Source organism: Thermobia domestica, chromosome 9 (genome assembly GCF_964235325.1).
Source record: "Thermobia domestica chromosome 9, izTheDome1.hap1.1, whole genome shotgun sequence".
Taxonomy (NCBI): Eukaryota; Metazoa; Arthropoda; class Insecta; order Zygentoma; family Lepismatidae; genus Thermobia; species Thermobia domestica.
In genome coordinates, this window is record NC_137462.1 from 180,244,642 (window position 1) to 180,271,893 (window position 27,252).

The 27,252-nt window shown below is 36.2% G+C and overlaps 1 protein-coding gene across 1 annotated transcript in view; it reads left to right on the plus strand.

Moving 5' to 3' along the window:
* LOC145660479 (uncharacterized) overlaps positions 1 to 27,252 on the plus strand; it is a 53,283-nt gene that overhangs the window by 13,800 nt on the left and 12,231 nt on the right. Inside the window, exons 2-3 of the mRNA XM_081725551.1 lie at positions 3,520 to 5,657; positions 24,186 to 24,263. Of these exons, the coding sequence (XP_081581677.1) occupies positions 3,629 to 5,657; positions 24,186 to 24,263 (2,107 nt within the window). The 5' untranslated portion in view covers positions 3,520 to 3,628. The remainder of the gene's footprint in view (positions 1 to 3,519; positions 5,658 to 24,185; positions 24,264 to 27,252) is intronic.

The window sequence follows — 27,252 nt, forward strand, 5'->3', positions numbered from 1 at the left end:
TCCAGGTGGGTCGGTCTTCTGTTGGAATGAAGGACATCTTTGTATATCATATATATGGGTGTTGGTGTGGTTGAATGGAGGTTGGAACGAAAAGATCTGGAAACAGGTTTTGAAAAGTTAATTGTTTCCCAGAAACATTGTAAATGTTAATTAATAACACACATGTAATAGTGTTACCGGGTTAAAAGAGCCTTTTAAAATGGTGGAAGATCAAAATTGGGACAGGTTCATCGGTAACTGGAGAGAGAAGTTAATAGAAAGAGAGATTATGTGATAAAATTGAAAAATATTAAATTGATTATAGAAATGTTTTTGAATAAAAAATTGAATAATCAAGAGGTAATACAGAACGAAAAATATTTACAAGAAATTAGTAAAATTGAAAAACTTTCTAGCAAGAGTAAAAATACTTTTATGGGCCAAGGAATGACTATTGGAGTTGTATAGGGAGTTAAATCAATGAGAAGGTCTCGAATAGTGTGGTAATCTTTTCGTCTCTTTCTAAGAAACATTGAATAGTATTGTGGAAGGCTTTTGAGGACAGTATTTACGCGCAAAGTGTGTTCAGATGTACTGATACTCTGGGTTATTTATTCTGGTAAAGGTAGATAGGCAATTCGGGAGCTGCAGAAGTTGGGAGAATCGAAACTTCGGGATGTAGAAAGTATGTTTCTTTTTGATAGAATGTGGAAGGTGAAAGTGGTATTGAGTGTAGGACAGTTTATTCAGTTATTTTTCTGGCACTTCGTCGTAGGGTGCGAGTGTTTCAAAGTTCTCTTAATGAGGGTATCTTGGTGGAACTTCGGTAAACGATTTTGAAGCTGGTCGAGTAAACCTTTTTTGTTCCACATGAGGTGGTAAGTGCGGGAGAAGCAAAATTCATTAGTTTGTCTAGAAAGTGCAGCCTGAGGTAGCATTGGATAAGGAATATCAGATTAGGAGATTTTACAATGATGGCTTTTGAGCAGGGTTGGCAAAAACCCTGTTTTTTATTGATAAACCAAAAAACCAGGTTTTTTTGGTTTAAATTATTTTTTTTGTTTGTTTGTTTGTTTAAATAAGTTACTCTCTGTATTTATATTAGATATGAACAGAAATTAGTTTGTATCACCTTGGTGTTATTATGCAACAACAAGGTTATGCTGGAAGAGGTCACATAAGCTTAAAGCGGAATCCAAATCGCTTCTCGGCTTACATCCAAGAGAAACTGTCCATTTCGACACGAAACTGGGACTAATTGGTCACAAATGTTATTGCCGACTCACTCACGAAGGACTCCTGATAAAAATACGTTGTACTGATCTTTACATAGGCCTAGTTGTTAATATAATTATCAAGAGTCATTTCAGAAGGACAAAGAGATAAACAGTTAAAACTATACAAAATTATATATATCGGGAAACTCCCGGCTTAGCCATTGGGAAAATTCTGTTATTACTTTAAATGTATTTATATATAAAATGTTAAGGTCACCGTATCATAATCACTACGCTAAAACTGAGGTATTAAATTACAAATTTGGTATGTAGATATCATTCAATAAAATTAAAACAAAGTCGAATCCAAGCTGATGTTGGACGCTACGTAGTTGATAAATTTTGCCAATTTCTATCAATATATTTAAGCAACCTTGGCTTCTTAAATAGGCAACAACAGGCATTCAGGCAAGTAGAAATATATCATTTGGTTTCGTTTCGTATGTTTAGGCGTAACATCCTTATGAAATACCAAGGTTATCACGGAGAAGACTTTCGCTTAAAGGACACCTCGAATCGCTACTTGGTTTACACTTGAAAGATGGGTTGTGGTTCGACCGAGAATTGAACACGGGACCACTTGATTAAAAGGTGAAAAGTAGATAAACGTAATGCAAATGGTTTGATATGTGGATACATCACCATGAAGTTCACACGATTTAAAGCATTTTTCGTTCTTTTTTTTTTTGGTTTAAACCAGTTTTTTTAAAAAAAAAAAAAAACAAAAAAAAACAAAAAAAAAAACAGCTGGTTTAAACCACCTTGCTTTAAACTAGCCAACCCTGCTTTTGAGATTTGTGGGCTTTGTTGTTTTCTTAACCCATGAAGTTAGTTTAAAAGTAAAGCCCTAATTATGATATTAATAAGAGATACTTCACAGTTTAAAAGTACACTTTTGTTTGCATGTGTAATCCTTTATCATTTAAATTCTTTTTAAACTATCTGCAGTATTTTGTCATACATGAGACTAGAAATATGTAATTAATTAAATTTTTATATATATGAAGGAATGGGAAGTATCAACCGATTTTCCTTGACAGGCTGATAGGCCGTGCGAATTCTGTTTAAATTCAGAGTGAAAAAGTGCGGGACTGAATCGATCTCGTATCTTCTGCGCATCGTGCGGATGTTATTTCTTGTGATGCCAAGCTCTAAATAGCGATACACGATTCATTCTTAAGGGCGATCCTCCTATATTCCGGCCATATGGAATGTACGACAACGTCTGTTATGTTTGGACAATGCAGTGAAATAATAGTAACAAATAAATGAATAAATACAAGGCTTGTCAGGAAAGTAAAGATACAAATACATTTGCACGTTAGAGGCTTGTGTAATATGGAGCAGAGTTGGCAGAACTGTCAGTAACCTTGATCCATACGACGAGGATGGGAGTGATAAGTCATTGCTGTGGTGAGTCTTGTGCAAGGAGCACGTGTTGGAAATGGACGCGGCAAGACGGAATCCTGCCAGGTGTGAAGTGTGCAGCATGATCATCGAGAAGTTTCTTGCACCTAACTACTACTATCTGTTCCTGTACCTAAAGAAACATCTAGGTAGAAAACACTTTGACGACGATGATGCGGTCAGAGAAGTTGCAACGCAGAAGTTCCAAATGGAGGCACCGAAGTTCTATGATTCTGGAATAGAAAAACTTCTTTCGCGTTTGAATAAATATTTGGACAATGGTGGCATTTATGTGCAGAAATAGGCTCTGTACTAATGTATCCATTGTAGCTTTGTATCTTTACTTTGATGACAAACCTCGTAAATAAATACCTTTAAGATCTTGTTAGTTTTATATTTTATGTTTCTTTTATTTAGCATTCCATTATAAACTTAGGAACATACGAAAGAAACTGAGATGATCTTTTCCACTGCTAACTTGCAAAACACTTCTTCAAAATAGACAGATGACGTGGAAAAACAACAACGGTTGTTTAAGTAGTTCATCAGTTTCCCTTACTGCTAACACCATCTGGTTTCTTGCAATAGTCATCCGTTCAAGTATTGGCCAGAACCGCACTGCGTGACTTCGATGATTTCGCAGAAATCGATAGACCGGCGCCAGGGCGTTGGCTCAGTATAGGCAAATCACTGAACCTAAATCGCCGTATAATATTGAGAGACATTGTTGTTTTAGTGTTTAAATTTATTGTTGTTAACATGTTTTCTGTTATCGGAATTGTAGTAGTGTATTATGCTTTACAACTCAATGTATTGCTGTAAACATACTGTTTATGTTGATATTTTTCGTTTCCAGTACTTCTGAAGAATGATGGAGTGTAAGAGAAACTAAAGATGCTTAATGGAGCCAATATCAACAGTCACTGGAAACACTGGGATGGTAGTGCCATTATTTTGGTGCTACGATGCTACTATGGACACTTCACCAATTTAGAGGCATATTTTTTCAATCTTTTCATCAGTGGTGCCGTAAACAGAGTTCGGTATTTAGCGTTTTAGAGCATAGTGTCAATAATTCTCATATATATACAGTTATTAATAGTCTGTTGTGTCCACGAGCGTCCCTAAGAGCGTTTGATGTTCTTCCCACCTTGAAATACAAGGTAGTCATGCCAAAGAGAAAGATATCAACATGTAGTAATGCAAAGTATAGATCGAAGAGAATAAGAGTGAATGAACCCGTGAAAAATCAAATTCAAGTCGCTCAGTCTAAGATTAATAGTAATAAATCTTATCAAGCAATTGAAAATATAAGTATTCGTTCAAAGAGAAGTATTAGAGGCACAATTATTAATGATAGTGTGAAGTACGGTTTGAGAACTAATTATTCAGAAGAGTGTTGTGTAATTTTGCCTTTAAGTAAAGGAACATCATCATTACGACATAAAACTTATGGTCCTACGGCGAAACAAAAACGTACGATCAGTACAGGAAAAAGTATGAATACTGGAATTGGTGATAAACAGACGACGGAGCATTTATCTTCATTTCGGAGACGGACTAAAACACCTTTGCTCCCTAGCATAAACAGTATAGTGAATCTAGATGAAAAGAAATCTTCTGTATCAAAATCTGGGAGTTCGCAGTGTCCTACTTTGATTGATATTGCAAATGAAGAAGTAGATAACTTACACACCAACAAGAAACGGTGTCGGAGTTCTAGAAGCAAAGATATTGTGTGTGAGGATTCTTTTGAACCGATAATATTAGTAGACACGATTAAGAAAGTCACACGAAATTCACTTATAAAGACTGCAAGCTATCAACAGAAACTGACTTCAAAAGAACGTGATAAGAAAGAGGAAAATAATGATGAAATATCAGTTATTTCTGAAGATTGTACCGTGGTGTCACCTATAGAAAGGCGTAAGTCTGATTCCGTCATTAGCATATCAGCTACCAAAAGAAAGAGACCTAGAGTTTGTGATGCTATTTCAGCTTCTCTCAGTGCTTTAGTTGCATCTTCCAATGTGACTGCTTCATCATCAAAACCTTTGTCACCTGATGTTAAAAAGTCCACAAAGATAAAAGAAAAACAAAATAAAAGTACCAAATCCGATAAATCGTCTCCTAGGAAGTGTATAGTACAAAAGCCAAGTGACATTAACAATCAAGCAGTACAAGAAATAATCGATATTATTGATGAAGAACCGTTAAATAGTACAGCTGATAATAATAACATAACAGTTGTTCATGAGAAAGTTCCTGCGACGAGATCACGTTCCAGACACCGTGAAAGAAATGCAACTTCTGACTCTAGTTTAAGCAAAGATGATAGTGTCAAAACCGTGAAATATGGTGGTAATTCAGAAATCTTGCTTTTGTTTGAAACAAAGAAAAGAAGTCGTAGCACTTCACGAAATGTTTCGAATGTGGAAGAGGATGAAATCATTGTTGAAAGTGTTGAAACATTTGTGAAACACAGAGATAAACAGAAGAAGGAATTACAAAAGACCAGTAGAAGCCGAAAATTACCTGATATTTCTGGGACAGAGAAAAACAACTCGGACGAAAATGAAATCTTGATTGAAGATAGTAGTGATCATAAATTGAGGGAAAAGGAAGAAAGAAATAGTGCTAGTTCATTAAAGAAAAAGCATAAGAAGAGGAGCAAGTCAAAAAGTCGAAAGAAACATCGCAAGAAATCACATAGTACGTCAGCTGATATCGAAATGTATTCCATAGAGGATAATACAGATGATGAGGAAGTTCTTCTATTGAATATGGTAGAAGGGGAGAATGCTGCTAGTCAAACACAAGGAGCAGGTTGTTCTGATTTAGAAAAAATGGAAGAAATTTATGTCCGTTCACTAAGACCTTCGCTGCATCTAATTGATGGAGAACCAATCTACCAGCGTTCCTCACAGAACGTATGCGACGAAGATTTCTTATATGGTGAATCTGGGATAAAAATATATAATTATAGCGAAGAAGGTAGGTTTACATTTTTATTGTGTTCGTTTGTGTATCGACAACTAATTAGCCATAGTATTTCAGTGTTCTTAGTGTTGAAAAGTTGGAAACCACATACTCCAAGTAAAGAATGTGTGAACACAAAGAAATCAAATTCTGTTACCAAATGAAAACTAGAATCTTCCAGTTGCATGGGTTATGTTCTACAGGCTAAAGAAGACTGGTGGTATGAAATTGAATGATTGTGAAAGAGTTGGTGGAATAAGAATATGGAAGAAACGGAAGAACCCCGAGAAAACCCACGGACACAGTTTTACAATTTTGTTTCCACAAATTCACATGACCTTGAGCCACCATGCCATCTCACAATTAAACGTTCCTTCTCAACATATATTTAAATAGAAGAAGGGGATCTGGATGGAATACAGTTAGTCTGTCTGGTATGCAGGAAGGGGTTGGGAGCAGGAGGCTGGAAAACAAGTCAGAGATACAGAAAAGAGAAATGAACTGGTTATATAGGGTCAGAACAGGAAATGTGTAATGTACACATGTTTGTCAGTGCATACGTGTATCTACTTATCCGCTCCTCTCCTCTTCTGATTATCTCTTTGCTGACCTGTCTCATGCTCAGCAGAAAATCGCTTCGTTCCTTTCCCTCATTTAGCTGAAAGGTATTCCTTTATGTATGAATGTTTATCGTCATCTGTCTCCCACTCCTGTTTGAATCCTAGAAAACTACTACTACGTCATTTTGAAATAAAATATTTCTGTTTAACGTCTCACGATTATGTCCTTTAGGCTAAGGAGACAAATGATTAAGACAGGTGAATGACGATGGAATAATTAGTTCAATGAGAATGAAAGGAAATGCTATACCTCGAGAAAACCCCACTAATACACTGTTGTCCATCACAAAATTACTTGGCCAGGAATCGAACTAGAAACCCACGCACCAGAGGTAAGCACTCTTACACCGTGCCTTCCTACGTCGTTTCGACCACTACCGCCTCAGTCCGGTGCATATGTCAGGTGAAGGCCATACTACCGTATGTAGAAAGGTGAAATTTCGACAGTATATTCCCTTTGTCACGAAAGTAAGAGGTAATAAAGTTTTTTTTTTTTTTTTTTTTTTTTTTTTTTAATATTCATTTTAAGGGTGTTCAAACTTTTCCCCAAGAATAGTGTATCTCATGAATTGCTGTAGTTAGAGAGATGAAACTCAGCCTATGAACTCTCTATTAAAAATAAGGGATACGTGTTTCAACGTATCCGAAAATTCGCTCCAAACAGTGAAAGAGGGACATTTATAAAATGCTCAGGTTTCTTTTTATTTAAAGTGCCGAATGTGAGGATATGCTTAAGTTTGAGATTTAAAGTTCGGAAGGAAACACTTACTTCAGTGATTTTGATAATTCCGCTGCAAAGGGGTAAAATAAAGCGATTTCAATCATAGTAAAATTTTCTTTTATTTATTCAGAGAGTACCGAATGTGAAGATTCGCTTAAGTTGGAGATGTGAAATTCGGTGTATAAAGTCTTGAATAAAAATCAAAGAATACGTGTTTCAGCGTTTTTCGAAAATTCCGCTTCTAAAGAGGGTAAAGGAGACAATTTCTATATTAAGATTTTTGATTATTTAATTCAGAAAATGTAAGGATTCGCTAGGTTAGAGGTGTGAAATTCGTTATATAAACCCCAAAAGTCCACTCCTCAAAGGAGAAGGGGGTAATATGTAAGATTATATAGAAGAGAGAAAGTGATTCATTGACAATTCAGGCCATATTAATATATCTAGAAACGTGAGATTTTGACAGAAAACTTCTTTTTGTTAGGAGAGCAATGGATAAAAAAAGGAATTTTTTCAAATACATATATACTGAGGGCGGTAAAAGAAATCCAACCGTTTTGCCCTGAACAGAGCACCACATAAATCCCTGAGGTTAGGGAGATGACTCTTGGCATACGAACTACGCATTAAAAATAAACAGACACGTGTCCCATTGTTTTTAAAAATTCCTGCTTTAAGAGGCGTTTTGTGTAACTTGTTTTCCTTCTCATCAAAAGCCATGTTGTATGTTATTTGTGATAGCATCATGGGAAAATGAGATGAATTTTGGAACATACTTCGTATCTACCTCTATCTAGCTTTTAATCGCCATTTTCATTGAAGATTGTCCCCCCCCCAAAAAAAAGGGGGGGACAGGTTAAAATTTATGCGAAAAATAGAGGATTTTATGAGCACTTCAAGTTAGGAAGGTGAAAATCTGTACATAAATTTCTCATTAGAAATAAGTGGACCCAGCATTTTCCAAAATTTCGGTTTAAAAGTTGGGGTAAGGTGCAATTTTTATATTGTTTTCACAACATTGCAATAGAAGTTGTCTGTTGTTATCACGGAAATCGGCTTATCCGTTTGAAATTAATTTGGAACATAGTTAATTCTTGCCTCAAGGTTTCTAGAATGTCACATTCATTAAGGTGGATCACTAGGTGTTCTCGGTGCTATACTAAACCGTGCTTGAATAATGTGGCGTTGCCAGATAGTGTTGAGTGTTTACTTATTCCAAGATAATCAAGGGAGTAATCATGGAATTCTGCTTGGATACTTAATGCAGAAATTAGTTTTCGACCCTTACCGCAATCTCGCTTCTCTAACTGCAATACTAGAATCCAGGAATTTTCTTATTGTGACTACTACAGTAAACGTACAGATTTGGCAACAACGCATTATGGCGTTCTGCGCAAGTTTCGTCTCAAAATTTATTTCCTTAAATGTAAATTGATATTTAAATAAAATATGAAACTAACACGAAAAACGGTAAAACAATATATCTATTTCGTGATAAGATTGTTACCTTACAATACTTTACACATATAAATAAACATTTCATAAAATTGAACACTTCTAGTAAGATCTAACAGCAAGTGCCATCTTGTGTGCTCATAGTAAAACGAATCAAATATTTTCTTCTATTTGTTACCTTTTTGATATCAAGAGAGACAACCAAATGAATCAGTGTCTTGTGCTGTAGCTGAAACATTACTCTATCTTGTAGTACAATACTTATAATATGTAACGTTTTATTGCTCTATGGTTAAGGGAATAAGCTAAAATATATACTGACTTCTGGGTGGTGATCCACCTTAATGAGGGTATTCTAGGTGAGTTCAACATGTATGCAAAAAATAGAGTATCATATAGGGTTTTATAATTACACTTTCATTGAAATGCGTATCGTAAGGGGGGAAGAGGGTTCAAATATTTTCCATAAATCTATTTTCCTTGTGCGAAGAACAAGCATTTGAGCATGTTTACCAAACATATATTTTCTGTTCATAATTCTGTAATTCGTAATTAAATGTCATCGAGTGCTTAGCGAGTTAAAGTATATTTTTATCTTTGAAGATAAAGTTATCATATTTTCTCTTATCTGTCTTCTTTTTTGTTTCCTTCTTTTTTGTTTACATAAAAATGGGATATTTTTAAAAGATAAAATCAATTTTATATTTATACGTCTATGTATACTTTTATGAAGATTTTTTTCCTAACAGTTAAAAATGGTTTTAAGGCGATTTGATGGACGTATGCTAAGATACATATGTAAGTGTAGGTTCCAATGAATTTGTTTTCTTTATTGAGAACTGGTTTAATAAAACAGTTGTAGTATATAAACAGCGAGAGGGAGAAAGCTCAGTTTTTCAATGTTAATATCACATCAGTCTCATCATATTAATGACATTCGCTAAACACTCAAGTTTTCTGCGATTGTATAAATTAGTTGTTTTTTGTTGTAACGACTCGTATCGTCACATGCGTTCTTCTTTATTATTATATGAACATTTATTTACAGCAGCTGATCGAGAATACATAATTGCATGTTACTGTTTACTTTGTTTGGTATGTAACGGCTTTTTATAGTCTTTTTTTGCTGTAGGCTCTAATTCGGCCAACGATCAGGTCATCAGATCATAGTGCTAGTTACGTTTTTTTCTTTTTCTTTTTTTTAAAATTATTAATCATTTCGTTTTATACCCATATTAGAAATATTTATTATTTATTTAATAGAGATAAGACTTTCTGTTCTTTGCCATTGAACTGTCACACAAATTACGCATTGAAAACTTTAATGCAGGCAATCAACATCGAAGTTGTTTGGCCCCATCACGATATGTTACAAGGTTAGAAGGTACACTTCATAATGGGCTGACTGCGTCACTAAACGGGCACAAAAGTTCATAATGTAACTAGCAAGAAATAAAGATGCAGATGGTAGTATAATTCAAAAGCAGAAACAAGAAGTATAAACGCAGAAGGTAAAAGGAGAAATTACAGAATAAGTGTTAAAGGAGAGAAAATGAAATAGAAGAAACAAACAATACAATATGATAAACATAACGAAATAAAAATCTCAAGACAACAATAGTCACATTGATAGCACGAGTAATACGAAGTATGGAGGAATTAAAATTAACATCATTCTCCAAAATACTTTTAAAATCGTTCGATGATCGGGAATATATCCCCTTGACACTAAATATTCTGGACAGCACATTAGAGCATGCTGCATATTCAGAGGAATGATACATTCCTCGCAAAGCGTATAAAAAGGTATGACTAAGCTGGCAATGTGATACATAATGGGCCTGTATTACTTCATCTCTGCTACTAGTACACGATATCTGGTAGCCCCCCCCCCCCAAAAAAAAAAAATCAATGCTTCACAAAGTGAAGTTTATTTCTGTTCGCCTTGCCAAAGGAGGCGCATGGAGAAAATAGCAACAAAAGTAGGAGGCAGGAAGAAAGACTCCGAAGCAATCGCTTCCAAGGCGACGTGCTGGACTGCTGTATGAGCACTTTCGCTTCTCTAAATGTCGACATGGCCAGGCACCTAGCAAACATCGATGACACAACTCTGTTGCTGTAATCAGTTGTATCTTACTAGAATGTTGTAAACGAAAGTATCCACTGAAAAGGTATTCTGTAGACTTCGAAGGGTACTACAATTCGGTACAAACAGGGACAGGACGCAGTGAAAGCTCAAGTGCATTGTCGAGGGCATGTTCTGGTATTCAGATGTGAAGACTGGACATAAATGGGGCATACTAATATAAAACGAGCAATGTCTATATTGGTCTATGTTGGTATTCCAGGGTACGTTTTCTCTCTTTACCATGCAAATCCAAAAGAATGAGAAACCTTGTTGGAACTAAAAGTCATAAAAGTTTTGCTCAGAGCGGTTACACAAACTCGCCACCAGCGAGACTCAAATAGTGGAGTACCGTGGATATTTAGTTCGAAAGTGTACGTCATATCACTGATAGCGTTCTCATTGCTACAGAGATAGACAGAAGTAGGCCAACGATAGAGCGCATGTGAACGGCGTAATTCTACAGGAGTCTTTTACAACAGTAGACCAAAGGTGGTGGTTCTACTTCAACGTACAAACTACCAACAGCTTTAATACTGAATACTGATTTCTGTAGAGCAAAACCTGTAAATGCTATCAAAATGCAGTTTTTTAGCAATCGATTCAGTGCCCCAAGAATAGGTTCTATATGTTACTTTGACCATCCATTCAAACCGGAAATTTCTAAATTAGCTATTTTTCGATTTTAACGTTTATCGCCATAGAACGAAAACAGGAACAGATAGCAAGAAGCTGTTTTTTATTTTTTTTTTCAAACGATTCAGCGCCCCAAGACAATATATGACTATCCAGAGCACTCTACCGGAATCGAAAGTGGTTCAAATTTATTATTACTTCCGGTTTCGATAGTCTACAAAAACGATAAATCCTATCACGATTCGGTTTCTTGTAATCGATTCAGTGTCCCAGGATAGGTTTTATCTTCTCCCTTAGCCCTCTGTTAAAACTGGAAGTGGTGGATATAAATGATTTTTGATTTCAGCCGTTTTCGCTAAGAACGAAAACAGAAAGGGATAGCGAGTAATGGCTTCTTGATTTGGATATAGCGTCCCGAGAAACAGGCTCTATCTTTAATCTTATTACTCAGTTGCAACCAGTACTTATATATGCACTACTTCAAGTTAGAGTGTCGAATTCACAGTTTGGAAGTCTTAGTTTCACACCACTGTGAAACGATACTCATTTGTTTTGTATTCATTTTGTCTATTACCTATACTTTCCTCAGTGTTAAAATATTGTGGGCGAATAGTGTTCATTGTTCAACAACAGTTGTATTTTGGCTGTGTAAACAAACCACTGAAAATAAAAAAAATACAAAAATCAATTGCGTATTAACACTACTATTGATTCAGTAATATTGTAAACAGACAGTGACGTCTCTTAACATAATTTTTCGGTAGTTCACAGTCGTTAGAAAATTCTATTCTAGAATTTTTTCAGTATTCTAAATAAGACGAACTATAAATAATCAATGAAAGTAACTATATATATATATTTACACATAACGAAAAGTACCAATTTATAAACAATGTTATTTATATTTATTTTTTTATGCTCCATTTCATTCGTATATGAAATTACTTCTCATGTTCTTCTGGGCAATCAACGTGTCAATAATTCTTCTGAAGTTTAGTTTTTAATTCTTTTCTCTGTTGATACTATAGCTGATGCACTGAGACTATTTTGAGCTACGGTACTCCTTTAAAGGCTTTCATATTCTTTAATATGGTAACACAACTTTCAGTTTCTGAAGTCAACATTGGATTATTTGCTATCATTTTCACGAATTTTGTTGTATGCCATTCTCTTTCTTCAGACTCACCATCAATTTCACAATATACTAAATGTAATCTCATGTAATCTCCATTAGTATCAAGACTGCAAACGTCTGCTGTCTCGTATATTTGAAGAGCTCATTCGTGGCTAAGCGGTTCGCGTGAGTGCCTTTGGCATGAGAAACCCGGATTCGATTCCCGAAGAGAGCTCATATTGTGCGGATTCCACGTTAATCAGTAGGTCCCGTCTCACATAGCCTCGCTGCTGAAAGGGGCGTTAAACTCAAAATCAACTCAACTCGTATATTTGAATTGCCATATATGCCTTTTAGTGAACTGTTAGCAGTATACACGAAACATGCAATGTATCAAATTATTATGATAGTTGCAGAGGCACCTTTAATTAGGAACGCTTTGTCCATGTACTTTTGCATTGTTATCTCAAGACATTTCATTACTGTTCCGACCCCTTCCAAAGAAAAAGCCTTTCCGGGTACAGCTGAACGTACGTTACTGCAAATCTCAATACTCGTCTTTTTCTATTTTGCATGTGTTAAAGATAAATGTTGAAAAAAAAAATTCCAAAATTTCCTTCAGGTTCCCACAATACAGAAGGTAAGATTTTACCATTGTAGCAATATTACCAAGTACAGCATGTTTTGATAATCTATTCGCTTTTCTTACAAACATTTACTTTATTTAGGTAGAAAAAAACGTAGCCTAAAGAAAAATCAGAGATTATACATATTTAAAAAAAAGTCTTGAAAATAAATTAAAATTTAATTTAAAAAATCTCTGGGGAAGGGTACGGCTTTTTATTTCCTTGGTAGACCTCGGAAAGCCGTAATTTTGTTTGTTCCATTAGTGTATTTTCATTACGAGAAATTGAGATAAAAAGAAATGTAGATAACTGATTGAAAGAATGAGTTATTTAGTACTATTATATTCTTCTATACATTTTAAGTTGCAGTTCATTCTATGATTCTGTTTAAAGCGCCGCGTTACTGGAAATTAGTCAACAACAGCTGTCAACGCAGAAGTTCATTCTTTGATTCTGTTTAAAGCGTCACATTGCTGGAAATAAGTCAACAACAGTGCTGTCAACGCTGCTTGTGCAAATCTTGATTTGAACGTCGGGAGAGCTCAGTTCCTCCCCTCAGCTACCAGCGTTTCCCTTGTGTACTACATACAGAGCTGCCTATCAGACTCGCTGCTCTGTTGTGAACGTGCTGTGATGATGGAATGCATATACGCAAGGGGCAAAGCAAGCGAAAAATAGAAACGAAACTACAATATAATAATAATCTAAATATTATTAAATATCTTAAGGAGCAACAAACAGCACACGATACTTGGTGGTTCACGTGCTCTTGTGAACTGCACAAGGCGACGCCACTGTAAACAGAGTAAAGTGAACTATAGCATGTTTGTCTAGGAGTCGTGATATCATACATTCCATTTGGTGTTAGTATTTGTGTGAAAATAGTTTTTTTTTTTTTTTTTTAATGTCTTCGTTTTCAGTAATAAAAGGAAACAAGTGAGGAACTCAACAGACATTAGAAGTTACAATTAACAATAATAACAATAAAAAACAAGAAGTCCTTACCTCCCTCTTGCATGATAATATTCGAAGTGTACGCAGTGCAGCAATTAGAAAGGAGGCTGGGTTTATAAAAATAAGTATATAACAAGTGAAATCAGCTTATCTCGGTTTATTCAAAGTAGGAATCCCCTTCAAAACAGCTTTGCAAGATCCGGGGGACTGTAATGGTGTTCAAATTTCTCGTCACTATTTTCCGGATGGGAAAACCTCTTCAGAGAAATAACTCGGAGGTTCTATTAATTCGTGGAAGCGAAAGAAAGTAACCACAGGGTAACAGGTATGGTGAGTATGTGGGATGTTGTAAAACAATCATTTTTTTGAAACAAAACCTCACGAATAATCCCTGCCTTATGTGCTTAGGGCATTGTTATGGAACAACTTCCAGTGGAAGCCATTCCGATCTCAAAAGTGCGATTCTTTGCAGCAGATGTTTCAGAACTTATACATAAAAAGCTTCCGGGGACAGTGTGGCCACTGGGTACAAATTTACGGTGAACAATTTCTTTGCTGTTGTAAAACAGAAAAAGGATGTCTTTAATTTTTATTCTGCTGGACATGGTTGAGGGAAGGGGCGGGGTTGGAGTGAATCAGAGCCCTTCCGCTCAGAGTTTGCATCTTGGTTTCAGGTCGTACGGGAAAACATATTTTGTTTTGTACAGTGGTGGTCTTGAGGAAATTTAGTTTCCTTTCAGCAACCACCATCATTTTATGGCAATGATGTACTCTTTCAAGTTTCTGCTTCGTTCAGAAATGAGGCACGAGACATGCACAAAGCTTCCACTTTAAATTTTCCGTTACGAACAGTTTTCTTATTCGCTCCCACGATATGATATTACCCTGAGACTTGCAGTTCTGTCATTCAAAATATCATCCCGAACTTCATTAATCATTTCAGATGTTCTAACAGACGTGCTCGAATCTTGACGCTCATAATTTCTTAGACTCTCTATCAGTACAACCTTTTATGCTATTCAAAAAACGGCAGCAAGAAAGCCAATTATTCTCATAAACTTTCTCAACGTCTCAGATGTTTCCTCTTGAGTTCTCCCTAAGTGCACACAGAAGTTGATATTAACACATTGTTGAAACGGTGACGAGGTATTCAAGACTAGTCTATACTTATTCGCGTTATGTACATGCGACTGACCAAGCTGGCAATTTCTGCATATTTCCCAAGGTTACACAAGATTCACTACTATGAGAAACTTCCGTGGATCAATCCATTCGAAGTCATCCAATTTCAGAAAAAAGGATCGCTGATAAAATTAATTATCATTTGATTTCTATACACAAAGCTGTGCTATACGTTTCTCAATCTTTCTTATGTCACGTACTCCTTGTAGCAACTGCTGATTCTCTTCGTGTCCCCATGAAATCAAAAATTAAATATATATATATATAATGAAGTACTAAATTACAATTTTACAACACTGAAAGTTATTTATAACAGTAAATATAAACAAAGACGTTCAGAAAAATAGAATACTATCAATTAGGTCTAATATTATGAATGCGATCGGTAATGATGTTTTTCATACGCCAACTTCCGTTTGTCTGGATCAAAATTGCATAATTTCAGACGTAGATTTGGCTGCACGTTAAGTATGTTCCTGCATAACAAAGAAAAATAAGACTCAGGTATCAAACATTATAAGAAATAAAACTGTCTCTTATGTTTTCTTGGAAATTTTTAACATTAAAAATGACAATTTGCATTTTTCAAACTTGGCTCTCAACAAGTTTTCCAGATATTTGTAGTGTAGTAGACAAATGTGCACTGGACATAAAATGTACATTAATACTTTTTTTTTTTTTTTTTTTTTGTCAGAATTTTCAAAAAGAATTGAACTTGAGTTTACTGCAAACCTTTGTAAAGTACAAAATGTCTTCTACAGTGAAATGGCTGCTTAAATGAACATCTAAAAATTCAATGAATGCTTGTTTTAAACTCTACATATAATACAACTTCGTGTTTAAAAAAAGTTTTAAAAATATATATTTTGTTAGCAACCGTCATTGGTTGGTTTGATATGGATTTACCCTCATACAAAAACTAACTTTGCAACAAAGAAGAAAAAAAGGTCTCGTTTCGTAATTGCTGCCTTGTGTAATAGAGTAGAAATAACATTGGAGAAGATAAACATCAATATTTGGCATAAAACACAATCTAGTAAATATAAAGATTGAGTAGTTTGAAGGACAGGAGGCGATTCTTTCCATGACCTTGGTTGTTGCTTCGCGTGATATACTCGTATATATATATTTTTTTTTCAAGCACGCGAATAGCATTTATCAGTAGGGGAGAGGGAAGAATTGATTTCTCTCAAATAGTAAGTTAAGCTTTGCAAATCATGCATTCCGCGTATATGTTTTCATAAGTTACTTCCGCATTGCTTTAGTATTATGATCGTAGTAAATATATTTCCATTACTTGCAGGTAGGTTATATATTTGTATGTGGAATGGAATGTTTTCTTCAGAATAAATTATTTCTAGTATTCTTTAGCTTGATGCATAGAAAGCTTAACCCAGGGCCGGATTTACGAAATATTGCGCCCGGGGCAAAGATGTTTTTCTGGCGCCTCCTTCCTTCCAAGTCTAAACACCTTGTGTTAGGACTGAAACAAATCTTAGGTTAAAAATATATTTTAAAAAGTTTAGATCAGCCTTTTCCAACCTGGGGTCCGCAAGCCGATCTCAGAAGGTTCGCAAGCCAATCTGAGAAAAACACACCTGAGGAGAAATACATCATTTTAAGTTAATTGATCGAATTAAAAGTTTCTTCGTTTTCAAGTTAGTGACTGAAAGATAATCATCACATGTCTTGTTGCCCGTCTGATGTCTTCTGTGCGCTCCTGGATAGTAGTGAATACTTGGATGATATTCTGTCCTAGTTCATCTTTTGTGTTAAATCTTCGTCTGTATACAGTGTCCTTCAATAACCCTCACAAGCAAACATCTATAGGTGTTAGGTCAGTTGGACAAGGTGGCCAGTTAGCTGGTTCTCGACTGATCTAGCGATTTGGAAATTTTTGATCAAGATACTGACGTACAACGTGGGGAGCGTGAGATGGTATTCCGTTATGCTGGTATATTAATAACAACCTAGTTCAAAGAGGGATATTTATAACAGTCTTGTTAAGTTATTGCGTAGGAAATGCAAATAGGCTTCATCGGCCAAAACGCTGAGGCAGGAAAAAGGATCAATAATCGCAGCCGAAACATTTACCGTAAGTCGTTCTTGATGATTTCTTACTGTCGTTACCCAAGTGATGCCCGTTGCAGGTGTTGTTGATTTCGTTCCGGGTGAAAGTGGTCTCATCAATAAATAGAATGAATGGCAAAACATTAGGATGCGCCTGTACCCATTCACAAAACGCAGCACGTTGTTCACTGTCTTCTGAATAGAGATGCTGTACGCGTTGAAGATGAAATGGATAAAGCCCATCTTCTCGAAATACATCATGTACATACGTACGGGGAAGTTGAAGACGACGCGAAATCCTTCGAACATTTGCTGGACTCTACTGCACATCCTGAATAATGATTTCATCGTGATCGTATCGTGAAACCTGCTCCGATTACACGTACGCTGGAAAGCTCACGAGTCTCATGTAGTTAATCATACACATGTGAGAACACGCGTGAATTGGGATTTATAGTTAGGAAATCTTTGTCGGTATTCCTCTACTGCAATTATGAAACCCATAGACGTGCAGCATGCTCGCATACTCAGCATGTGTGAATATTAACAGCATTTTACTGTAAAATTTATTCTTAACACACGCCAACTTTAGTACTCTGATACAAATGTATAAATCACCTCTCTACTGTTACTATATATAAATAATAGTTCAGAAATTAAATTTAACAGTATCTGTACTGTACATCATGTTTAAATGAAGAATATAATACGTATTCCGCTGTAACAAAATAACAAGAGTGGTATCATATCACTTCAGGCTACGTTAAAATATGTAAAGGGTTTGTGTGTAGTACAAATAGTAGTTATTTTACAAATTCTGCCAATGTACTATGATGGGTGAGTTGGTGTAGTCTGTTCTGTGATGTACTTCACTACATGTTTATTTTACTACTATCTGTTGTTCACAAATGTGTGTTTAGCTGTCGAGACTTTTTGGGACAGTTATTTGACACTGTTTTCTGTAGTTTAATGTTTGTATGTATCTGTAATGATATTTTGATGACAGTTAATGTAAATTAATTATTATTGCAATTAAGTAAATTATTATTGAATTATAAATTATTGTTAAATACCATTATTGAAATAAACAGTCGCAAGACCCAAGCAAAATTGCTTTTACCGGCGTACAGTTACATTAGAATTTTTTCTCTACTGCGGTTCATACCAACAACGTGAATCTTTATCATCATCGCCGGGATAGAGTGTATATTCACCCAGTTTTTCTGTTGCCCTAGTGACAGTGTTTTTACTCAATAACAGGAGATAATTATATAAAAGGGGAATTTGAAAGGGGTATTTTTTAAAATTTTCCCTCCTTTAGGCATACGTGCAATAATCTCTATATTATCGGAAAGCTTCTTACTTCGTTACCTTTCGAATGAGATGTAATTTTCGTTTTTACACCAACAACAAAGTGTGCTATATACAATTAACTGAAACTCAGCGTTTCAGGAACTGAAAAGGTATCCTTCTATCTTGGAAACAAGCGAGAATAGATTATATGTCCATAGAAACTTTTTGGCGTAGTATGACTTCCCCTAGCACCTCCCAAAATATATGTACTGCCTACTGGACATCCTGTATGTATATATCAGATAACTTCAACATAAACTCACCAATTTTGATGATTCTTGTTTATTTCAAAGAGCGTACTTTCCCGGTGGTCCAGTATAAATTTCGTTAGGTCTTCGGAGCTAGACCAACGGTGCAGTGTGAAGACCATACGTGGGGCGTTCAATAAAGATGTGGCCTGACCCACTTCGAGTTGAGAGAGCTGCTTGACTTTTTTTTTTTTAAGAACTTACTCCTTCTCTACATGGCCACCACGCAAATTTACACTCTTCTCCCACCGGTGCTTCAATGCATGTATGTCATACTTGTAAAATTGTGCAGGTTGCTCTGTGAACGATGCTGATGTAAGGTCCTCAGCTGAAAAGAAACGTGTTCCCTTAAGAAATCTCTTCAACGTGGGAAAGAGAAAGAAGTCGGACGATTCCAGATCCAGGGAGTACGGGATTGCGGCAAAATTTCGTAGTCACAAGTGGCTGCTTGTGTCCTGGCAGTGTCAGCATTGTGACATGGTGTATTGCCCTGGAGCAGCAGCACACCTTTCGACAGTTTTCCTTGTCTGGATGTTTTGAGTTTCGCTCGTAACTTTTGTAGCAGGTCACTGTAGTGTTGTCCAATAATTGTGGCACCCTTGGGAAGGTAATCGGTTATGGTGATGCCCTCATAATGCTAAAAATCACTCAACATCATCTTGCCACCTGATAACACCACACCACACGAACCTTTTTTGGGTGGTGGTGACCCCATGTGACACCACTGCTTGGACTCCATTTTGGTCTCGGGATCAAACGTAGAGATCCATATTTCGTTCTGTTTAATGAGACGGATAAAAAAAGTCCTTTGGGTCACGATTGCACAGTTCCAAACATTGCCTTGATGCTTGCACGCGTTGTTCCTTCTGAAAAGGTTGTAGTAATCTTGAAATCCACCTGGCACTCAATTTTTACAGGTGCAGATGGTCATGGATGATTGTTTCGATGAACCTTACACTTATTTTGACCTGTTGGGATAGTTGCTGGACAGTTATTCGTCTGTCTTCCAGGATGAATGCCTCCACTTCTTTCACAGTGTCATCATCAATGGCTAATTGAGGCCTTCCTGGACTTGGGTCATTTTGCACTGATGTCCGACCACATCTAAATTCCTTGTGCCACTGTTTCACCATGCTGTAGGATGGGGCAATATCTCCATACACATTGGTCATCTCCTCGTGAATCTCTTTGGGCGATTTCCCTGAAAAAAAAAAAAAAAGTAACGAATCACGGCTCTGGCCTCAACTTTGTCCATAGTCGCGCCTTGTCATGGATTAGGATCTGAAACAAACAAACAAAAATGGTGTAGGTTCAAAAGCTGATATTTTGCAATATTTCTATATAGATATGTACCGTTTCACATTATTAATATCTATAATATATATCAACTGGAAATCAGACCACATCTTTATTGAATGACCCACGTACTTAACAAACTTTAATATGCGTATGTTCAACCATAACTTCGACACAGATGCACCGACTTGAATTATTCTTTTTTCGGCATGTCTGTTCGAAAGATTGTCCTCTTACGGTGGTTCCATATAAACTTCGTAAGGATCTAATAATAGCCTTCGAAACTAGACAATGAAACTCCTTAACGGCTGACAGTGTTCATACCATAACTGAAGTGTATGAGAGAAAAACAGTGGTAATCTTCATTCGGGAAATAAGTGAGTTCGTTGCAGAAAAATAATGATAACACTCTTGTGAGCTGAATTGTGAAAACAATTCAAGCTAGAAACAGCAGCATGCTGAAAATTCTGTTCTTGTTTGAAACTTCAAGTTTTTCCACAATTCAGCTCACGTAAGTATTATTGTTACTCACTCGATTTTAAAATGAGTTACCATTATTTCCCCCATGCCCTTCAACTGTGTGTATGACCGCGTATAATTTCGACATAGGTACTCCAATTTTGTTGATTAACTTTTTGCTTGAAAAAGTATGTTTTCGCTATCATTTCATATGAACTTCATTAGGATCTGATGATAATAACCAGAGTTAGACCATGAAACTCCTTAACGATTGATAGTGATAGTGTTAGTGTTAAGTGATAGTGTTAACATCGTAATTAACCGATTTCATTCTATAAATGCACATGCATAACTTCAATACAGACTTATAATGCTAATTATTCTGTTTTAGTTTCAGAAAGTGTACTTTCAAGAGGTTCCGTGTTAAATTTTATCAGGATCTAATGATAGTCTTTCGAGTTATATCATGAAACTCCTCAAGACTTGATAATATATGGTCATTTGTGTTTCCTATGCCTACCCATTTTATAGGAAATTCGTGTTCTACCTTTAGTTTAGGTATCTACTAAACTACAGAGGGGACGAAGAAATGGAATTTTGTCCAGTTTACAAAAATTTGTGGGAATTTTGTTGAATATTCACTTCAAATAGCATCAGATTGTAAACTGCAATGTTGAGTCTCTGCGTATTCTGAAGTCTTTTCTGTATCATAAAATATATTTGACACCTCAGTTCATCTTTTGGGGACTTATAAGTATATCTTTTGTGTTGGTGAACTAAGGTTTCCTACTTCAAGAGAATTCTGACTTCAGAAATGTGTTAATCTCATTCTTCTCCCGTAAGTTCTCCTTATTATACTGTCTTTTTGTCCTTTCATCTCAGCTGCTTTAAAATCCACCATTACAGTTGCATGTACTTTTTATTCTCACTTTTACCTTTTTGTTATTCTTTAATTTCTTCATCGTGTGCGCGGTGATTTGAAAGATGTGTCTATACCTCTACGAATAATCTTCCCTTAATTATGACCATGAAACCGCGATAACATTTTCATCTACAAATTTTTATTTTATTACCTTTCTTGTGTTGCTCGCCAGAATCACTCCCATACGTTATTTCCATTGTTTTCATTACCTTTAAAGAACATTTCTATAGTTTTCGCTGTGACTTCCCGACTTTCTTAAAATCGATTATATTTCAGTTATTTAACTTGTCTCTTCTTTCAAATTATCCTCATTACTATAATCATGTTCTGTTTTCAGTATTTGATATGAATTTGTCAATTTACTTTCATTTATCCCCTCTCTACCCCCTCCCCCACATAGAAGATTCACTTTCCTGTACAGTGCCACCAGGCGCTGACTCCTTTTTCCTGAGGTCGCCACTATCGCTTGTTTACATGTGTTTTTACAGAGTTGCCAACGGCTTAAAGCGTTAGGAAACTAAACTTGCTAGAAACAAAACCAGAAGGAATCGAGAGGAAAAAACAGTATTGGTAGCAGCTAATATATGTTATAGTGCTTCGTATCTTATCCTTCTTTAACGATCGATGAATTCAGAAGAGGCCGGACATCGCTTAAAGATGAAGAGAGAGCTGGACGTCCAGCAACAACTGTGTCAGATGAAAACATTGCCGCTGTGAAACAAATGATTCGAGAAAATCCTCGAACAGCTTTCAAAGACATTGAATCTACAGTGAACAGTGGATCGCCAGCAGTAACAAAAATTCTTCATGATCATCTTCGGCTCAGGAAGGTTTCAACTCGTTGGGTGCCTCACACTTTGACTGAACAGCAGAAGCGCATGCGTGTGGAATGGTGTGAAGAAATGCTTGCAAGATTTGATGGATGCAATTCTCGACGCGTCTCTGACGTTGTTACTGGTGATGAGACTTGGATCTATCAATTTGACCCTGAAAATAAACGCCAGTCTACAGTTTGTATCTTTCCAGACGAAAATCCACCCACGAAAGTTAAGCGACCGCGAAGTGTGGGGAAGAAGATGGTCGCAACTTTCTTCTCCAAATCTGGCCATGTTGCAACTGTTCCACTTGAAGAACAAAGAACTGTTACTCCTCAGTGGTACACCACTGTTTGCCTAACAAAAGTGTTCCAGAAGCTTCGGGAACGGCGTCCAAGAACTGGATTGCGTGGGATCCTGCTTCCTCATGACAACGTGTCCGCACACACGGCCAACATCACAATTCAGTTTTTAGAATCTGCGGAGGTTAAACTTATGACTTATCCGCCGTATAGCCCTGACCTGGCCCCGTGTGATTTTTTCTGTTCCCCAGGATCAAAGTTCGCATGCGTGGGAAGAGATTTTGCAGCCCTGAAGAAGCTGTAGTGGCTTACGAGAATGAACTTTCAACACTTGAAGAAAAAGGCTGGCAACACTGCTTCCAAAAGCGGTTTTCGAGGATGCAAGTGTGTACAGTGTAATGGTGAATACTTTGAGGAAATGTAAGTGTTAAATTGATTTTAAGTATGTAAGTTATTTCACGTCTCAAAACTTTCGTAGTTACCCTAGTACTTTAACATTGCAATAATAAAAGCAAATAAATCTTTCATTTGTCTAGCACTAATAACATCGTTGAGATTAATTGATTTCGAGAATTATTAGCTATTAAAGAAAAAGGAAGCGTTACAAACTTTTCTTGCCCAGGGATTGTAAGAATTTAAAGCGATGCTAGCTGTATGTTGCCATAATAAATTGGAGTTATCTTCTTTATAAATAAGCAATACTTGAAAAATGCTTCTATTCAATGCAAGTGTAGTGTTATACTGCATTGTATCATTTTCGTAAACCTCTCTGATTTTACTATGATTGAAGGGAATGAGAATGCACTGTTTTTTTTTTTTTTTTTTTCTGGTTCTTTGCCGGAAACAAAGGAGATATCAGCGTAGATAAGACATGAAGAGAGGTTAAAAGGAATGTTCGAGTGGTGAGGTCAATGTATGCACCCCGCAGATTTCGGTGAACTAGAAACACCTGACAAATTTGATAGTGATTTGTTTTACTTTTCGTGGAAACATTCGAAATTCTAAACACAGTATTAAATAATATTGCACAACACCATTAAATTAATAATGTACTGAATAATATTTCAGAATTCTCGTACATTTCACACGACATTCGATCGAACAAAAATGCGTGGGATGGACGCAGATTATTGTAAATATTCTGTAGTTGGTAACCCTACTGCCAAGGGATGTTTTGATGTTGGTTTCAATTGTGGTCATGATCCGCTCACTGCTCTATCGACCTATAGATACAAAAGAAAGTATATCTTACTTCTGGGCTACCATATATCGCATAAGATTCTTATATGCATTTGTGTTTTCTTTCTTTTTGTTTCTTCAATTTGCATCTAACTAGGGAGAACCATGTAGTAATTGCCAGTTACCTTTCCATCCCAGTGTTTCATCTATTATTTCGACCAAGCCTGCAACAAATGTCAAGATGACACTAAACACTATGATATTTAGTAACTTGATTACTGGAAGAATTGCTGCCTTCTCTCTGACACACTTTTTGTTACTATTCCATTTAGATCAGTTCGCTAAACTGATTGTCGTAGTATTATTTTACTTACGATTTGTCTGTAATTTTAGTATAATGCCAATTATGTGATATATCTAAAGTATTTTATTTTATTTGTTATGAACCCTTACATTTGTTTTCCAGTGGAACAAGAGATTTCGAACTTGAAAGCAGCGAGGGAGTGGCAATACAGTAAACTAGGAAAATGTTTCCAGGAGACAGGTAAGATTAAATAATAATAATAAGCATCTTTGTCTTAGATAAATTAACAGACTATTTTACCTTTCTAGTTTCTTTTTATGAATAATCAAGAAAGTTATATTTAATTTTATATTGCGGGCCATGTTAAAATAGTTTATCTAAACTTCGTTTGTGGAATCGGAATTATCCTTTATGACAATGCCACATTCCTGGTATACTATACTGGGATATATTCTACTATACTCCTCACTTTTGCCTCCTATCTTTCAAAGAAAGTTAATAATACTAGAATAAAGCTTATCTAGGTATTTAAGTGTTAAAATTTGTGATCGAGATAGACTTCGGGATCCATAGATTATGTGTAGTTTTGTTGCGTGATGTTAAGAATGTAGTCTGGGGTAAAGAAGGTATATAGGGGTTATTCCATACCAAATCATGCAGCTTAGATATAGTTGTCCACCCCACCATCTCACGTCACCATTAAATTCTACAAAAATAATCAGAAGTAATACAGGGAAAATAAAAAAGTGCGGGTTCTTATTTCAATATAATTGATATACATCAGGTTTCATGAAAATGTGAGAGCTCCCTTGCAGCTAAGCGTTTAGTGTACGTGCCTTTAGCGGCAGTGACCCGGGTTCGATTTTTGGTGGAAGCTGTGATTAGGATTCCAAGAGAAGCTGTAGATCTATGTTTCATTTGTCATTGGTGTTGAAAGGGATGTTAAACTCTAATCCAACCAAATCATGAAAATCTGAGGTGGTTGGGTGGCTACCTGGATGATGTAACGTTGAATGACTCATAACTTTTTTTTCTTGTAAGAAGAAATATACAAGTGGTAAAGGTAAGGATAATTCTGTATTTGATTACGATGTACAATTCGTACACAATATAATAAAATGCTAAATACTCGCAGCTCCGCAAATAAAAGGCATTCATGGCAATATGGTATAAACATTTGCCCCTCTTGTCACCTAGTGAAAGATAGTGTATTGAATTTGAAAGGAGATAAGGGGGCGCGGTGGCTCAGTGGTAGAGCGTTCACCTCCGGTGCTTGGGGTCCCTGGTTCGATCCCAGCTTGCGTCGTGTGGACTTTGTGGTGGACAAATACCGTGCTCGTGGGTTTTCTCGGGGTTCTCCCGTTTCCTCCCACATTCTTCATTGCCCCATTTCATTCATTCGTCATAATCACCGTCTCCTTTAGCCTAACCGGCATAACCGCGGGACGTAAAACTTAAAGATTTCATTTAAAAGGAGATAGCAGTCTGGTGAATATAAGTATGGTGGTGGCTGATACACAACTGCGATTACCTCAGAATTAATTACGAACAGTGCATGACACTTATTTGTCTTACATGTGACGAAGCGGCATAGAATAGACATGTGATATCTTAATAGACAGTAAGATCTCCATACTCGTAAATACGTATTTACGAATGTAAAAATTTATGGATGGTGGGTTCCTAGAATGCTGACATCCGATTTCAGAAACAATGTGTGGCTAATAGTCTGCCACGCATGATAAAGGTCTACAACCAAAACTTCGTATCTTAAGTGCAAATTCCAAAACATTCAGTGGAAAGATCCTCACGTTTTACCCCGAATGCCGAAGTAATTATTTGTTGACTGATAGCTTGCAACAAAGGAAGGTAATCCCTGGCCATTATTCAAATTTAGCCGCAATTCACCAAGCTGGCTTTGAATATGTCACATACACCCTTTCTCCACATTTGATCCCTAGTGTTTACCATTTGATAACCATAAGGAACGTATAGGGAGAACATCTTGGGAAAGTTTTTGATAATTCGGAAGCGATTAATGCTGTGGGTGCTTGGTTGGAGAACCACAGAGATTGAAACTCTTCCTCTGTGGTCTTTAATAATAATAATGTTGCAGGGAACTGTATTAAAAGATGACTCTGGATAGGTTTTAGTTTGAGAAGAGGGGGTTTCTCTAAGTCAGGGGTGAAGTGTGCTGAACATCCTTTCTATAAGACTTAGAAAGGAAAAAGACAAATGGGATTGGGAGTGAGTTACCGACCAATGTGCAACTGAAATCAAATGAACCTGCAAACTTTCCTTTATTAGAATCTCTTACTCTTAAGAAGGATTACAATGAACAATAACATGCATTCTTTCTCCTCCGTCTTTCTGCAAGTCTGCAAGCAAGGTATCAAAACATGAGTGTGAGTGGATAGTTTCCAAAAGAAAGTTGTGTTTTAGTTGTACGACAAAAGTATATCCATTCTCAATTATAACTTTTTCTTCGTTAAGAAAAATATTTTTTCTTAACGTGTTATCCGTTTCAATATCACAGTAATTTACTTTTGTATATACTGATAAATCTTTCATAACAAATTGTGCACTACACAGCGTCTCAAACTAACCGTGTACGATACTATGTCCGCTTCCCATAAAATGAAGACTATGTGCTGAACTGTCTTCATGACGAACTATAACAGTGGTTTTAAAATTTTTAGAAATCACAAAACTCAGTGTTTTTACAGAAAGTCAGGGAAGCATATAAGTAGTCAGGGAAATTAACTACTGCAGGCTGCTAATAGATAGAAGATGAATATTTAAAAAGTAGTAATATTTTCAAATTACTAGATGAATTGAGATGGTCTGCACTGCAGTTCAGTCGAGTCCGACTGCGAATCCAGCAACACGTGTTCAATCCCCGGTGGGTGTAGAAATCTAGTGCTCATTCTTATTTGAAGAACTTTATAATTTGACTTGAGCATTAAATGAGTCGTTGCGTAAAACGATGAGTTTTTCAAACTGCAACAATAGCGTGCAAGTTAATTACTATTGTCATAAAGTGACCATCAAATCTTCAATTGGTGCAGAATGTAAATATTGGTTTCGCAGCCATATGTATCTTACCTACAGTAAATGTAGTGACAAGAAACGGTTGAAGTTTATGTGGAATGTCGGAAGTTTCTTATAGCAATGGTGATGAAGCTGCTGGAGACGTAACATTTGAAGTTTAATATTCTACGTATGCTAT